Source organism: Neophocaena asiaeorientalis, unplaced genomic scaffold (assembly GCF_003031525.2).
Source record: "Neophocaena asiaeorientalis asiaeorientalis breed wild unplaced genomic scaffold, Neophocaena_asiaeorientalis_V1.1 scaffold373, whole genome shotgun sequence".
Lineage (NCBI taxonomy): Eukaryota > Metazoa > Chordata > Mammalia > Artiodactyla > Phocoenidae > Neophocaena > Neophocaena asiaeorientalis.
Window position 1 is genome coordinate 538,206 of NW_020172993.1, and position 15,860 is coordinate 554,065.

The 15,860-nt window shown below is 40.8% G+C and overlaps 1 protein-coding gene across 4 annotated transcripts in view; it reads right to left on the reverse strand.

Moving 5' to 3' along the window:
- Positions 1-2,745: 2,745 nt before the first annotated feature.
- Positions 2,746-15,860, reverse strand: part of NRCAM (neuronal cell adhesion molecule) — an 88,893-nt gene continuing 75,778 nt past the window's right edge. For all 4 annotated transcript variants that reach the window (XM_024742256.1, XM_024742258.1, XM_024742259.1 and 1 more), the window contains 2 exons: positions 15,225-15,303; positions 2,746-5,151 (listed from right to left, as the gene is read on the reverse strand). In XM_024742256.1, coding sequence (XP_024598024.1) covers positions 4,914-5,151; positions 15,225-15,303 — 317 coding nt within the window. In that variant the 3' untranslated portion in view covers positions 2,746-4,913. The remainder of the gene's footprint in view (positions 5,152-15,224; positions 15,304-15,860) is intronic.

Consider the following 15,860-nt stretch of genomic DNA (forward strand, 5'->3'; position numbering starts at 1 on the left):
CTGCCCCTTGAATAAATACAAAAACCTATCCTTTGGTGCCCAGGATCTCTGGCCCCTGCATCTGCTCTGGGCACACGGGCCTCTGCTGGGCAGCCGCTTTGTCCTGACATCTCCCCTGGGTCCTACTGTCCCCCAGCTCGCAGCTCCTCAGGGAAGCCTCCCACCGCTCTGAACATAACTTGCTCTCATGGACCGACGTTCCTTCCCCTTGCAGCGCTTATCTTGGTGGAATTAATTACACAGTCATTCAGGTGGTTATCTGATTAATGTCTGTCTTCTCACACCAGACTCCAGGCACCGTGAGAGCAGGAACCACATCTGGTTTTGCTCATCTGTACCCTCCACAGTCGGCAAAATGCCTGGTGGTCGTAGGTGCTCAAACATTTTTTTTTTTTTTTTTTTTTTTTTTTTTTTTTTGGCGGCGGCGATGACTGAGAATCACAGGATTTAAGCAGAAAGGGATGTTAGAAGTCATCTGCTTTCCGTCATTTTAAAGTTGAAGAAACGGAGGCCTGGAGAGGTGGGAGATGGGGGCCCACTTGTACACAGTTCCACAGCTGGTTGATGGCAGAGCTGGAAGGTAAACGCTGGTCTCTTTCTACCTCAACCTGGGAACTGTTTGTTTCTTTAATATAAATCCTCTGCGAGTATTCTTTCCCTCTGCTGCTTTTTCTAAAGTGAAAAAGAAAAGCTGTCTGTGCTTAAACTGTGCTTCTTGTGCTAACCAACCACAGGACAGCAACCACTGGTGGCAGACAAGATGGCACGATCGGGAGAAACGGGGGACCACTTTCGGGACCGGCCCCTCCTTCAGCCCCACCACCTGGCAGGCGAGGGGGTATCTAGGGGGATCCAGGAGGCCCACTACTCCTCTTTCTGCCCCTGCTGATGGGCTGTCAGCCACCCAGCCACAATCAATACGAGGGAGGAGATTAACAAGGCTCAAGGTGACACAGACGTACTCCCTGGAGGTCGTGAACTCGTCAGAGGAAGCTGCTAACTGCATTTTCCCGGGTTACAGCAGGCAATCATTTTCTGCATGATCAGACCCAGTCTATCAAAGGTGGTTGGCCTTGTTTCTCCAGAGGCTTCGTTTTCCTGCAGTTTCTTTTGCATTGAATAAAGTACGGGAGCCCTCTGGTGGTAATTTGTAGAAAAATCTCATGAGCAGGAGAGATTTGTTCAGTTCAGGTGAGACTTCTCAGTTCTTTGCATTTCTTTCCTTTGCCTCCACGAGCTACTTCCAATTATTTTATCAGACACTAAAAGTAAACGAGGTTACACTGGGTTATATCAGTTGTCTAATTTCTTCTTCACCCTGCAAAGTCAACTGTATAAATACAGATCTTAAGGAACTTAATGATAAGAGTTTGCTAAAATTACTTAAATTATGAAAGTAAAATTAATCATTATGCTTTAAAATACAGAAATATCAATTACATTTTTTTGGAGAATTTTCACATCGTAGGTCCTCAATAAAATTTGAAATTTATGGAAAAAAAAAGGAAACCAGGGCCATTATAAATCACCTGAACAAGAAGGCATCAACAGACCAATGCTTTTTGTCGTCAGGCTTTACAACTGGCCAGCCCCCGTTGCTAAACCGAGCTGTGACTGATGACGTGGCCTGAGGATGTAGATTGTGAATCTGGCCCACGGTGTAGACTGGAGACCCTGACTTGCTGTCAGAAGTGAATGCTCTCCACGGTAAAAAGACTAATAACAAGGTCTACATAGGGTCTATTAGCATCTTATGATGATGTATATATATCATGTTGTTATCCAAGTAACTGTATAGCGAGAGGGAGCTCTGTGCCAGCGGAAGGTCTTGTGGATGGAAAGCTGGGACCAGGGGACCAAGGGCAGGTGGAGGAACAGAGGAACAAGCCAGGTCTTGGCTGTTTGCAGAGCTGGACAGGTGTGAGACACGAGAAGAATTGGGCTGTTGAGAAGCGGGTGGATGACACACCCGGGAGTGATACTCGTCAACGCCCAAACTGTGTCATCAAGGAGGAGAGGTTAGGGAATCCAGTTGCCGTGGCTGGGGACAGTGGAGGTCCAGGAGGGCAGAAGAGAGGGTGACCAAAGGCACCAGGGAACAGGCCTGCAGAGGTCAGGCTTCAGGAAAGGAAGCAGCACCGGACTTCTCAGACTCTTTCTCTAAAGGCTGGTAATATCTACTTCGCCTTTGCATTACAATGTTTGATATGCCCTTCTTTTATTAGCTCTCTTTTATATCGCGTCCAGTTTTGCATTTAATTTCCTCTGCCTTTTAAAAGCAAAAAGCAAAATTTGCTCTATTTTAAAACATTAGGAGGGACTTCCCTGGCTGTCCAGTGGTTAGGACTCTGCACTTCCACTGCCAGGGGCCCGGGTTCGATCCCTGGTCGGGGAACTAAGATTCCGCAAGCCGCGCAGCACGGCCAATAGAAAAATAAAATAAATAAAACATTAGGAAATCTAGGTTTGAAGAAGTTAAAAATCACAAAGAGATCACGACTGTTTAATAGTCACTTTTATTTTTTTCTTTGCGGTACGCGGGCCTCTCACTGTTGTGGCCTCTCCTGTTGCGGAGCACAGGCCATGGCTCACGGGCCCAGCCACCCCGCGGCATGTGAGATCCTCCCGGACCGGGGCACAAACCCGCGTCCCCTGCATCGGCAGGTGGACTCTCAACCACTGCACCACCAGGGAAGCCCTAATAGTCACTCTTTTGACGGAAATCCAGTCACATCTGCCTATACCGTTACCTATACCATTACTTGGACATTCACACTCCACTAGGAACATGATATATTACAAAAGAGAGAGGGACTTTTAAAACCACATTTAATTTTTAATACAAACTCTGTTGCACAAGTACAGAAACGACCCCTTCATGCACAAATTTAGCATCTACCATTATGGAAGAGGAAACACCGTACTTTTCTTGTCCCCGCACACACTGGCAAATTTTAAGTAACTTATCTTTGTGCTCTCGGATGCCAAGGCAGCCTGTTTTGTCTTTCTGGATTTCCACTAGAAAGGTTGATCTGTGAAAAGTGCATATCGGAGATATGAAACTAGGTAGGGCCATCTTTACCTGGGATTACTTCAAACTGTGCTTAGGCAAAGCTCTGAAGATTTCTTCTAGAAACCTGCTGTCAATGTGGACAACAGTTCACTCTTTCAGTTTCACAGCAAAAAGGGAAAATAAAAACCCAAAAGGCATTTAATTAAATGCTTTCCAATCCCATGCACTATATTAATTAGCTAACATCTTATCAGTACAACATAAACATCGTTGGCCCGTTTATTTGTACGTAACACCTATAGGCATAGAGCATCTACACTTTAAGTGTATTTACAGATTCAACAAAATATCTACATATAAAAAGCTTTACTTAAAATTAAACTTGATGCAAGTTATGAGAAACCAATTTATTGGCAAATGAAACTGAGCATTCCTTCAACCATAGGTTGTTATAGATTTTCATATCTGGAAGGAAACCATTTGATAGATATTATTTATGACTATGATAGAATATATATGCTTCTTTTTGAAACTGGAGGTGTAATCCCTTTGACTGTTGGCCTTGTCAGCACTTGTCAGACTTCGTAGATTCTGCAAGGCATCCATGCAATTTGTATACACGTTGTTTAACGCTGCAGAGTTTCAAAAGCTGCCACATACATAGAGACTTAGAGGAAAATATATTCCTGTTGGTGTGCTGTTGTATCCTGTTAGTTTTGGAATAGCTTGTTTTTAAAAAAATTTTCTACCTACCAAGTTGACATCTTTCTTACTGAATGTGACTTGTATTAATAGGACCCATAAAAGACCACAAAATCATCACTTGCTCCAGTTGGTGATAAAGCTTTTCTTTTTATACCTATGGGGGAAATCATGCCCCTTAAAATAAACTATCTTCCTAATTTTATTTTCACAGTTCCTTTTCTTTTTTTCAGCGTTGCAGTTTTCATGAACTATGCTTTTTCAAAGTTACTTTTAGACAATGATAGTAATCTAGGACTCCGAGTCGACTGTACCGAATGATACAGAAGGCGGTACGTTGTGGAATGCTTATCGTCTGAAGGCACTGCATGTGTCTTGCCCTGTGCTTTCTGGAATAACTTTTGACACTGAATGGGAGTGATCTGTTTGGTATTCTCTCGGTCTGCCACAAATGCCAAGATGCATTGCAATACGCATTGTTTATGCCTAAAAAGCACTGAAAGGAGAGAGGACGTAAAAGGTAGAACACTGTGCCACTGTAATACCTGGACGATTAAGAAGTCTGTGGAGTAACAGGATCAAAGAGCAGGTAAGAGAGTCTCATAAGCGTGAGCAAATGCACCTGTCATAATGAACGCATTTAGCAAGTAGAGACTGTACACACTGTGCCTAACAGTCTCCCCAAAAGACTAATGACAGCTAGACACAGAGTCACCAATTTCACGACAATGTCCACAAAGACACTGAAGTTCTAGAGAATACTACAGTAACACTCGACAATGAAAACGGAATTCATATTTAGGGGTTCAGCGGAGGAGAGTATAAACAAAGTACCAACCCATGTTTGAATAACATACACGGGTATATTCTTTAAAGGTGTAGCATTTCTCATGCATCCTAGTGAACTGTATCCCGAAGAGGGAAGAACATGATCTGTTGATGACACTGTGTTACTTTTTATCAGTTCTCAGGAAATCAAGATAACCTATGTTGAATGAAAAAGTATGCACTTTGCACTGCAGTTCACATTAAGGTATCATTTGACTGAGTTAGGTTCTTGCTTTGATGGTTCTCATCATGTGAACACACAGCAGAACACAGACTTCCTGCCTCAATGTTCAGAGTATGAGAAGGCGGACCGACAAATACTTAAGATAAACATTTGAGAAAAGTGGGATATTGGCAAAGAGCTCACAGATTAAACAAAGGAATTCATGGCGTTGACGGGAGACGGTGCCTCTGAGCTTTCGTTTCCTTCGGCTGGTTCTTTCTCTTTCTTACCACTGTACTGTCCAATAAAGGAGCCGTCCTCATTGAACTGGCCATTCACCCCCTCTCCATAGTCAACTAGGCTGTCATCGCTATCTTCCTTTTTCACAGTCCTGTCTGAAGGTGTTCGACTGCCTTTTTTTAAAGGCTTGTGGTCTTCTGCATCACTGGAAAAAAGAGAAAACATTTTCGTCAAGGCTGGCATTTAGGGAAAAGGCTTGGTTCCCAAAGATCATGCGTGCAAATGATGAGAAAGCATTTGGAGCCCTGAGCTCCTCTAGCCCAATCTAATCGTCAGGTGGTCTCCAAAGACCGGGACACGGTTGGAATGAAAGGCAAGTGCAAAAACGGTTTAATCATGAAGTCTCCGGTAGGTGGATGGCTTTGTAGGGTGCATGTCAGTATCAATGACAGATTTCTGGCTACTGATTCGGAAGCAATTCAGAAATCATCACAAGCATTACAAAAGGAAGAATCGAGAAAAGCTGAAAATCATCACTACTTTCATAGAATTTGAAAGGGGGTAAAAGCTTATGACAAGTTGAGAAGTTGGTACGTTAAACTGCATAATATCTCTGATTCCTTGGGTATGAATGGAGAATGATTTTGGTTAAGTGTGAAGTATGGATTTTTGTTTTTCTGAGCAAGAAGCAAAATCCTGCATCTCAAATCTTTTTGTTACTGAGTGCAGGCCAGACTTGTAAACTTGAACCTTACCTTTCAAGAGACCTACACATTCCATTAAAAGGATGCAGAAGAAACAAGTGAAAATAGCCTAAGAAGGAAAGCAAAATCCTCACACTGACCGTATACAGTATTTTTTTTTTTCTGTAAGAATTTTAGTTAATGGGTAAAGATTTATTAATTTGGAAAGAGACGTGCTTTAACTTCAGAGCACTACATCTGTACTATTAATGGCATGTCAATATATTCTGAAGAGTATGCGTGCAAATGCAAAAGCCAAGATTTCCTGCCCTCACTTTTACCTTACTACTCCCTTCTCCGCAGTGTGGAATCTGAGGAGTGTAATTTTATAAAAATGTGTAGGGGTCTCTCTCTATATTTGCTTATGTCTCTTTTGAACCCCTAAGCACAATATCTGCAAGTAGCAGAGTAATCACTATGTTTAAGGACATTCACTCACATGGTCAAGTAACTAGGTATGCATACTTAGTCCCTAACGAGTAACATTTGGTTTAAAAAAAAAAAAGGAAAAAAAGGCTACGACATCTCTTGTATTCTTTCAAAGAGCAAAAATCCAAGGCAAAAATGGGAAACATAAACAACATTAGTAAAAAATAAAAAGATTTCATGTAAAAGACAGGTCCCATGAGCTGCAGTATCTCACCTAGGAATTTGTGTTAGGATTTAACTGCTCCCTCTTCTTTGAAGAGTAACTTTTTTTTTTTTTTTTTTAGCCAAGATACAAATATTTCATGATGCACAAACATTCTGGCTCTTTGGCCAATAATTTCTACTAGGGTCTCCAGTTTTTCACCAAGGAGAAAATTTCAAGACTGAAAATAATACTGGCTTCACATGACATTGGCATACGCTCTTGAAAATTACCTGTTTTAGCAATACACAAGTGCTTGTCACAAATTAAATAAATGATATTATCGTTTTAATAAACAGCTGGGGACGTATCACAGAGTCTTGGGGTGGCCCGTGTTTGGGGCACTGTAGGGAACATAGCACCCAGTCTCCAACCCACTGTAAGAATAACCTGCACATATTTGGAACTTAATCATTAGCTTCTAGGCTGTGCTCGAATACTTCCTGTGAAATACTGCCCATGACTTGGTGAGACACTTAATTCTACTGAGCAGTTCAATAGTGAGCAGAATTTTGTCACCTGGATTCCAACTATTAGTATTATTCTGCTTTGTAGAACTAGTGTTCCAAGGTGTACACTCCAGGAAATTCTAGTCTATGGCATTTCCTTGATTCATCCATCCATCCATCATACATCGAATAAATGTTTACTGAGTGCCTACTCTAAGACATAATGTTCTAGTCGTTCGGGATAGAGCAGGAAACAAAACAGACTAAAGCCCTGACTTCATTGAGCTTACTTCTAGTAGGGGAAAATACAGACAATCAACATATTTAAAAAATTAGTTATAGAGTGTGTCAGAAGGTGATTAGTGCTATGGAAAATATAGGGCTGAGTAAAGAGGATGGAAGGTGTCAGGGGAGGGGATGTAAGACTGACATTCAAATAGGATGTCCAAAAAAGGCCCTGTTAAGAAGTGACATCTGATCAAAGACTTAAAAGGGTTGAGTTAGCCAGGTGGATAGCTGGAGGGAGAGCCATTACGACAGGAGTAACAGCAGTGCAAATACCCTGAGGTGGGGCAAGCCTGTTCTAGAAATGGCAAAGGAGCTCAGAGGGAGGTGGGGAGAAGAGCGGGGGAGAGGGAGGGAGAGAGAGAGATGAAAGTAAAAGAGGTAATAGAGCTAGATCAGAGCCTTGTAGGACATTGTAAGGATTCTGTCTTTAACTCTGGATGAGATGGGAAGTCACTGGAGAGTTTTCAATGGATGACTGACATGATCTGATTTACATTTTTAAAGGATTACTGTTGGGGGGGAGGGGCGCAGTGGTTAAGAATCCGCCTGCCAATGCAGGGGACACGGGTTTGAGCCCTGGTCTGGAGATCCCACATGCCACGGAGCAACTAAGCCCATGCGCCACAACTACTGAGCCTGCGCTCTAGAGCCTGCGAGCCACAACTACTGAAACCCGCACGCCTAGAGCCCGTGCTCCACAACAAGAGAAGCCACCACAACAAGAGAAGCCACCACAACGAGAAGCCCATGAACCGCAACGAAGAGTAGCCCCCGCTTACCGCAACTAGAGAGAGCCCGTGCACAGCAACGAAGACATAACGCAGCCAAAAACAAATAAATAAAGTAAATTTATAGGAAAAAAAAAGGATTACTGTCATCAGTGTTACGAATAGCCTACCCTAGAGGGAGGAGTTGGTAAACTACAGCAAAATTGGGCCGTGCCCATTTATTATGTATTGTCTCTGGCTGCTTCTGCACTGCAGCAGAATTGTAGAGTTGCAGCAGAAACTGTGTGCCCTGTAAAGTCGAAAATACTTACTATAGGGCCTTTTACAGAAAAAGTTTGCCAATCCCTGCTCTAGGGGGCTGGGGGAATTACAGCAATAATCCAGGAGTGAGAGGGCTATGACTTGGGCCAGAGTGGAACACTGGGAGTGGTACAAAGTGGTCATTATAGACATATTTTGAAGGTGGCACCAACAGGATTTTCTGATGGTGGTTTGAGTAGCAGGAAGGATGGAATTACGCTTACTCAGGAGCGCAGCGTGTTTTGGCTGGAAGATCAGTGGTTCAGCTTTGGACATGTTCAAGTTTGACACATCAGAGGAACCACTCCTTTAATCATTTTGTGAGTCTAGTATAACACTGATATCTAAAACCAACAAGAACACTCTGAGAAAGTAAAATTACATGCCCATGTCATTTATGAACACAAATGATGAAAAAATCCCAAAGAAATCATGAGCAAATAGAATTTAGCAATCTGCTAAAAAGATAATATATTGTGACCAGGTTGGGTTGCATTCCAGGAATGCAGGCTTGTTTTAGCATTTAAACACCAATCCATATAATTCACCATTTTAGCAGAAGAAAAGAAAAATATTTTATGATCATCTCAGTAGATTTAGAAAAAAGGTATATGGTAAAATCCAACACACATTCACAAAAAAACTTTCATACACTGGGAACAGAAGTATCTTCATTAATCTGATTAAGTGTGTCTATAAGAAACTTTGAGTTAATGTCATCCTTGATGGTGAATGTTGAAAGTTTTCTGTTTGACATCAGAAAAAATAATTAGGACTTCTAACCAAAACTGCATTGGAGGGACTTCCCTGGTGGTGCAGTGGTTAAGAATCCGCCTGCCAATGCAGGGGACACGGGTTCAAGCCCTGGTCCAGGAAGATCCCACATGCCATGGAGCAACTAGGCCCGTGTGCCACAACTACTGAGCCTGTGCTCTAGAGCCCACAAGTCACAACTACTGAGCCCGTGTGCTGCAACTACTGAAGCCCACATGCCTAAAGTCTGTGCCCCACAATAAGAGAAGCCACCGCAATGAGAAGCCCGCGCACTGCGATGAAGAGTAGCCCCCGCTCGCTGAAACTAGAGCAAGCTGGCGTGCAGCAACGAAGACCCAATGCAGCCACCCAAAAACAAACAAAAACTGCACTGGAAGTACTAAGCAAATAGAAGACGTGTATTAAGAAGAAAAGAACTGTCATTATTCATAAACGATATGATTGTATATGTAAAAAATCCAAAAGAACCTACAGGCAAACATCAGAATAAAAAGAGAGTTTAGTAATATTGCTTAATACCATATTAGCATAAAAGTAAATTTTATTTAAGTACTTGCAAACAATTGGAAAATGAAATTTTAAAAATAATTCCATTTTGGCTACCGTAAAAATATGAAGCAGATAAGAACAAATAGAACAAAAATATGTGTAAGACCCCCATGAAAATGAAACTCGTGTTCAGAGCTATTAAATAAGAGGTAAATAAAATGGAGGGATACACCATAACTGTGGACAGGAAGACCCATGGTAAATATGTTAACTTTCTTTATATTGCTCTTTAGATTCAATTTATTTCCAATAAAAACACAGTAGGTTTTTATGTGGATCTTGGCAAGCTGATTCTAAGATGTATATGTACGTGAAAAGGGCCAAGAATATCTAAAAACATCTGTAGGAAGAATCACAAAGTTGGAGGACTTGACCTACCAGCTATCAAGACTCACTCAAAGCTACTGTATTAAGACAGTGTAGTTTTGGGGCAAAGGTAGACAAACTGATCAGTGGAATAGAATACAAGGAGATCTTTTTTTGGCTTTATTCCTACATCAAATTTTCATGTCATCATAACTGGAATCATTTTCAAAATCCTATTTTCCAATCGTTTGCTGGTACAAAGAAATATAATTGACTTTTATGTTAATTCTGTGTCAGGCAACATTACTAAACTCTCTTATGAATTCTAATCTTTTCCTGCAGATTCATTTGGATATTTATACACACAATCACACCAGTCATGAATAATGGCCAGGGAAGGGGCTCCCTGGAAACATCCTTTCCAGCTTAATGGCCATAGTGGATGAGAATCTACAGCAACATGGGCTGTGCTTGAAAGAAGAGAAGTAAAGAAAAGGGATGCTCTACCCACAAACAGAGTCTTTCCAGAAAAAGCTGTTCAAAGGCATCTCAAGATCTTTTTAAGACTTTTTAGAAAGTGGTGTGATGTAATGTCCTACTTCAGGAATTACAATCTGGTTAAATGAGGAAAATGTATATGAGGCACCGGCACAGTGCCTGGCACGTGATTTGTACCTAACAAATCACCACCTGCCATCACACCTCTTCTCTCTACTCCAGACCCCACCTCAGAGAGATGTTTTTTCTAAGAAATCGCTGTATAACACACACACTTAGAACTTTCCAGACTTGTGATGAGCAGTGACAAGTGTCTGCTGAAGCTCTGGGTGAGTGCTTGCCTCTTTTCAACTCAAAGGTGAATTTTCAAATGAAAGAGAATTTTCAAATGAAAGAGTAAGTCAACTACTTTTGACATTGTGCCAAGGGAAGTTGCTTGGTCAAGTTTAAGTGTGAAAGGATAGTTTCCCAAATGAGAGGAATTTAGAAGTTACAGAAGATGATTGAATAGTCACATCCCTATTTAGCTATACAGTATTCAAAGCTTAAAAAAATTAATCTACATTTTTATAAGAATTTTTTAAGGACAGGAGGTGTCAGATGTTCTTAGCCTAGAATGTCAAAGATTGAACGAATTTCAAAATAAGTAATAAAACAGTCATAAAATAGTATATACAGCCATAAAATATATATTTTTTGATACTTACATCCACGATTATCTTTATTCATTGCTATAAGTTGTGCCATGAAAGGAATGTTCAAAACTCAGCTCCTGCATTACTGCCTCTGGGAAGATTTCTTGTACCACCTCCTTCAAGGCCATGCGCTTGGCTTTGGCTTCCTGCCCCTGTCCCCTTGGTGCCTCAGCAGTATCCCTTCCCTTTCATAGCACTCTTCACACTACGCTCAGATTGTTCTTTCACCTCCCTGCATCCCTCACTAGACTATAAACTAGTGAGATAACATTCTATTGGTTTTAGTATCCCCATAGCCTAGCATACAGTAGGCACTCAATAAATACTGGTTGAATGAATTCATTGTAAAATAACAATAAAAGAGACTGTGGGCATTTTGGAAATTCTTCAAAATTCTAACTTTAACATGTTTTTCATTTCTTCTTCATCAATTTTTTTTTTTTTTTTTTTTTTTCTCACCCAGTCCCTTTGTTTTGTTAACGCCCCCTGCATCGGCAGGCGGACTCTCAACCACTGCGCCACCAGGGAAGCCCTCATCAATTTTATGATGCGGGACAAAGCATCGGAACATACTCTTTCCTTCCCCTTCCCCTAAAGAAGGAATTTTAGGGAGTTCACTTTGTTCAGGATTGGGCACACAGAACGCATCCATTGAATGTCTGCTGAGGAAAATGCGGCAACGATGGATACATCTGTGATCATTGGGTCTGATTTTCCTGTAGTCACCATCTTACCATGGCCAAACCATACCGCAGGGTTTTTTTTTTTGACACTGACGACCCAAACACTCCCTGTAAAAGTCCGTCATTATTTATACTGCTCACATATCAGTTTATGTCTGTGAGCAGAATAAATCTGAAGTATCCAACAAATGCAACACATCTTCACATCATCCAGGCCTTACGAGCACGGGTTAACATGCTTGCAGCAGGGTCAAGTGCATGTGACAAGCTTCCCATGCCAAGAGCCTCCATTTATGGTATGAATTCAAGTACCATGGTCATATGGCTTATGACCTATGTTCATTCTGGTTTTTAAAGGAATGGATCTGAAGAATAAAAAATATTACACGGTTGGTTGCATTGTTTCTCTGATTTTTCTATATGCTAGTAAGGGTGCAGATCCTACTCTCTGTATAATTAAAGAAACAAACAAAGAAAGCTGCAGGCTTCCAGCAGAGGGTGACTGCTTGGGGGTGGGTGTTGGAGTGAGGGTACAAGATTAGAGCACAGGAAAAAAACATCAGATTTGGCCACTGACGTTCCATCCTTCCTTGCACTATGAAATACCTGCTGGCTCAGAGCCAACCATGTAGAAATGGTTTCATCTTCAAGCCTGAGAACAAGCAAATCATCCACAGAATTCATTTGCATTTAGGCAATAGCCCTGATTTTGTGTGTCTGTGTGATCAGCATATTAATTTATTTCCAGAATGAAAAAGAGTAAGAATCAATAAATAATACAGAACTCAAAATTTCTAGAAGGTACAAAGCAGAGAAGGGACTCTTGTGATTGAGGGAGAAGAGTGACATTTAAATGTATTATTAAAAAAAATTCTGTAATAAACAGTTGGAACCATTTTCATTCATTATGACATCTATGAAATGAAAGGTCTTTTCGTTTTTTCAGTAGAAAAGAAACCAAAGGGAAAAAATTCTGAGGTCATGTCAGGAAGTCACAGGACGAAGCCACCTCTGTAGCAAAGGGTGGCTGGGTGTTTTCAGAAGTGATTTCACTTGTGACACTGTCCTTATGAATTTTCAGCTTCGGTGAAAAAAAGTCACTGAGTTGTGTTTCAGGTTTAAGACACCCGTCAGAACCTTATTTCCTTTGGCAACTCCCAGATCAATGGAATAACATGTTTTTTTTTTTTCTTCACACACGAACCAATGTGTGTGTCCTCAGTAAGCCTAAGGAAAAATCTTTCTCTTCTGAGAAACTCAAGGCATAAGCTAAAGACAGCCATATGAAAATGCTTCACAAACATCTCACATATGAATTAACACCAAATAAATATGACCAAATAAATGTAAACACAGTAATGATGAGGCCAGTAACAAAATATTTGCTGTGTACTGCTCTGAAACCCCAAATCACATTAAAACTCATTAGCAGATAGTTTGCAAAGGAGCACAGAAATCATAGAGCTAGAACTCTTTGGAGATCATCTCGTACTTCAACAACTCTATCGTTTTATAGATGAAAAAAATGAGACAGATTAAACGCCATATCTAAAGAAATCAAGGGTAGTGGCTGAGTTGACAGTAAAACTAAGTCTCTTGATTCCAGATGAGTTCACATTCAACTTCAATTTCAATCACGTTTTAATGGAGTAGGCAGCAGAGGGACTCTGAGAAAGTCATATCACATCATATCACGGTTTCACATCACTCTAAGAGCAAGCTGACATTTGAGACGCACGGAGTAAGCAGTACATTGCCAGATTCACTTGGGCATGATAATGCAGAACAGAAACCCATCACCATGTTTCTGTATGGAGTGCAATGGTTTGTTTTCAGTTCATGCAAATATGTGATATTTTCAGGTTATATTAAAGATCCAGCTTTAGCACTACAAATGAGGGAGTGGTGTGCATATCCTGGGTAGAATTCTAGTCACAGGAACACTAAAAATAACAAGTTATTTAGTAATTATGAGCTCCCCTGCTTTACAGGAGAAATGTGTAGAAGAGTGAATGAAATCAGCAAAGGTTTCAACTCACCCAACCTAAGGCCTGGCAACCCTAGGCTGTGGCCATCTGCAGGCTGCTTTAATGCGCTATAAAACCTTGTGGGTGGACAGGTGGGGATGCTGATGAGGTTTTCATACCCTTTCAGTCTCAGAGTCAACATCTGACATCAAGACAACCCTCACTAGATGTTTTTCTGTATCCTAAGATACAGAATTCTGAAGAGTTTTAAAAATCACAGTCATCTCCTCTGAAAAGGGGATCAGAATGAAAGCTGAGGTGCCAAGATATATAGGAAAAACACTTGTATCTGCGTGGAGACTAGCGTGAATCTAATTTTGTAAAAAAATACACAGCTTTTCTCAACCAGTTCTCATATTTCTTATCCTTGGCATTATTTTGCCCCTTGTGATATTGACATGGAAACACCAAAGATGAGCTCTAGAGACAGGTGAAAATTAAGACACATATGTTATTTGTAAATGTCATGTGGCAATCACAATAGTGACATATTTTATTTCACCTAAAAGCCTTTTCTTCCAGCAAAAAATTTTTATCATCTTTTCAAAGTACCAGCAGCTAACATTATTAATAAACTCTTGCATCTGTCATCAATTTCATTCATTTCTGCTCTTGTTTTGATTATGTATTTCTTTGGATATAATGAATATCATTAGGGTTTATTTTACAAGTTGATCACTGAATAATGGATGTGAACAAAAGCCTCAGTACCGGCTCAGCGCATATTTAAAAGATTATACTTTATATAAACAAGAGGCTTATAGAAAGAAAGAACACTGTGCAAAGGCATTGATTAATAGATGTATTCTTTTGGAACACCAAAATCCCAATCTTTTAAATGAATAAATATATCTTTTGTTTTTGTTTTTGAACATATCTAAAGTAACCACTTATCTCTCTTTAAAAAGACCTATAACCCCTAGGCAAGAATATCTTTGTTTAAACAGTTTCTTTCTTCCTTTTTTTTTTTAAAAAAAGTATTTAGCACACAGGTTACATTAAATTTGTCCTTAAAGACACAGCCAAGCCAGGAATGTTTTAGCAAAATCCTGTGAGTTAATACACTGCCTCCAGGGCTGTGATATTTCTTAATAATTAACGGCTTCTAAAACAACCTGGTCATCATTTCATGATTAATAGGAGGGAGTACAGGTACCTGTTTTGGAAAAAAGGCTTCAAATCCAAGATGAAAAAGTGACATAAATTTTACAAAAGCACTGCTTAGAGAATGACAAGGATAGTTTGTTTGCTTTACAATGCAGGTGTGTAGGGTCTTTATTGCTGTTTGAACTCTTATTATCACACACCAGCTTTTCTATGTTCATCAGTTACAGCAAGGGTCTCTGGAAAATAGGACAGAGTGGAAGATATTCCATCTCCAAACCTACCACTAAGATGGAAATTTATTTTTTAATGAAAGTGAGATTATTTTAACTGTGCGGGGTGTGTAAACATTTAGACATGCAAGTGTTTCTAAACTAATTTTTGAGATAAATAGGAAATCCCAGGCAGAGTGCATTCCTGGCTGAATCCCATTCTAAGGAGACTGAGTGTGGTGTCTGTTCAAGGCAGGGAGGATGAAGGGTGGCTGAGAAGCAGGGGCTCACCTGTATTCTCCAAAAGTGCCGTCATCTTCCTTCATAGGTTGAATTTCAGGATCCGCGTGGGCATCTTCCTTTTCTTTAACTAAAAAAAATTCCAAAATGACATTATTACCTATTGATCCTGTCTTTCCTTATTCAACGTGCACTCTATGAGATATATGGCAGTGGGAAATAATTCTATACACCATAGAGTTATACAACCAGATGTATCTTGTGGCTATTTATTTATTTACTTGCCATGTGGCTTGCAGATCTTAGTTCCCTGACCAGGGATCGAACCTGGGCCACGGCAGTGAAAGCCCGGAATCCTAACCACTATGCAACCAGGGAACCCCCTATGCATATATTTTGATGTTCTAGTCTCTTGGAGGTAAATTTGTAGAATGAACAACTAATTAACATACAAAGTTGACTTCATATAAAAAGCATTTTGGGGGCTTCCCTGGTGGCGCAGTGGTTGAGAGTCCGCCTGCCGATGCAGGGGACATGGGTTCGTGTCCCGGTCCGGGAAGATCCCACATGCCGCGGAGCGGCTGGGCCCGTGAGCCATGGCCGCTGAGCCTGCGCGTCCGGAGCCTGTGCTCTGCAACGGGAGAGGCCGCAACAGTGAGAGGCCCGCGTACCGCAGAAAAAAAAAAA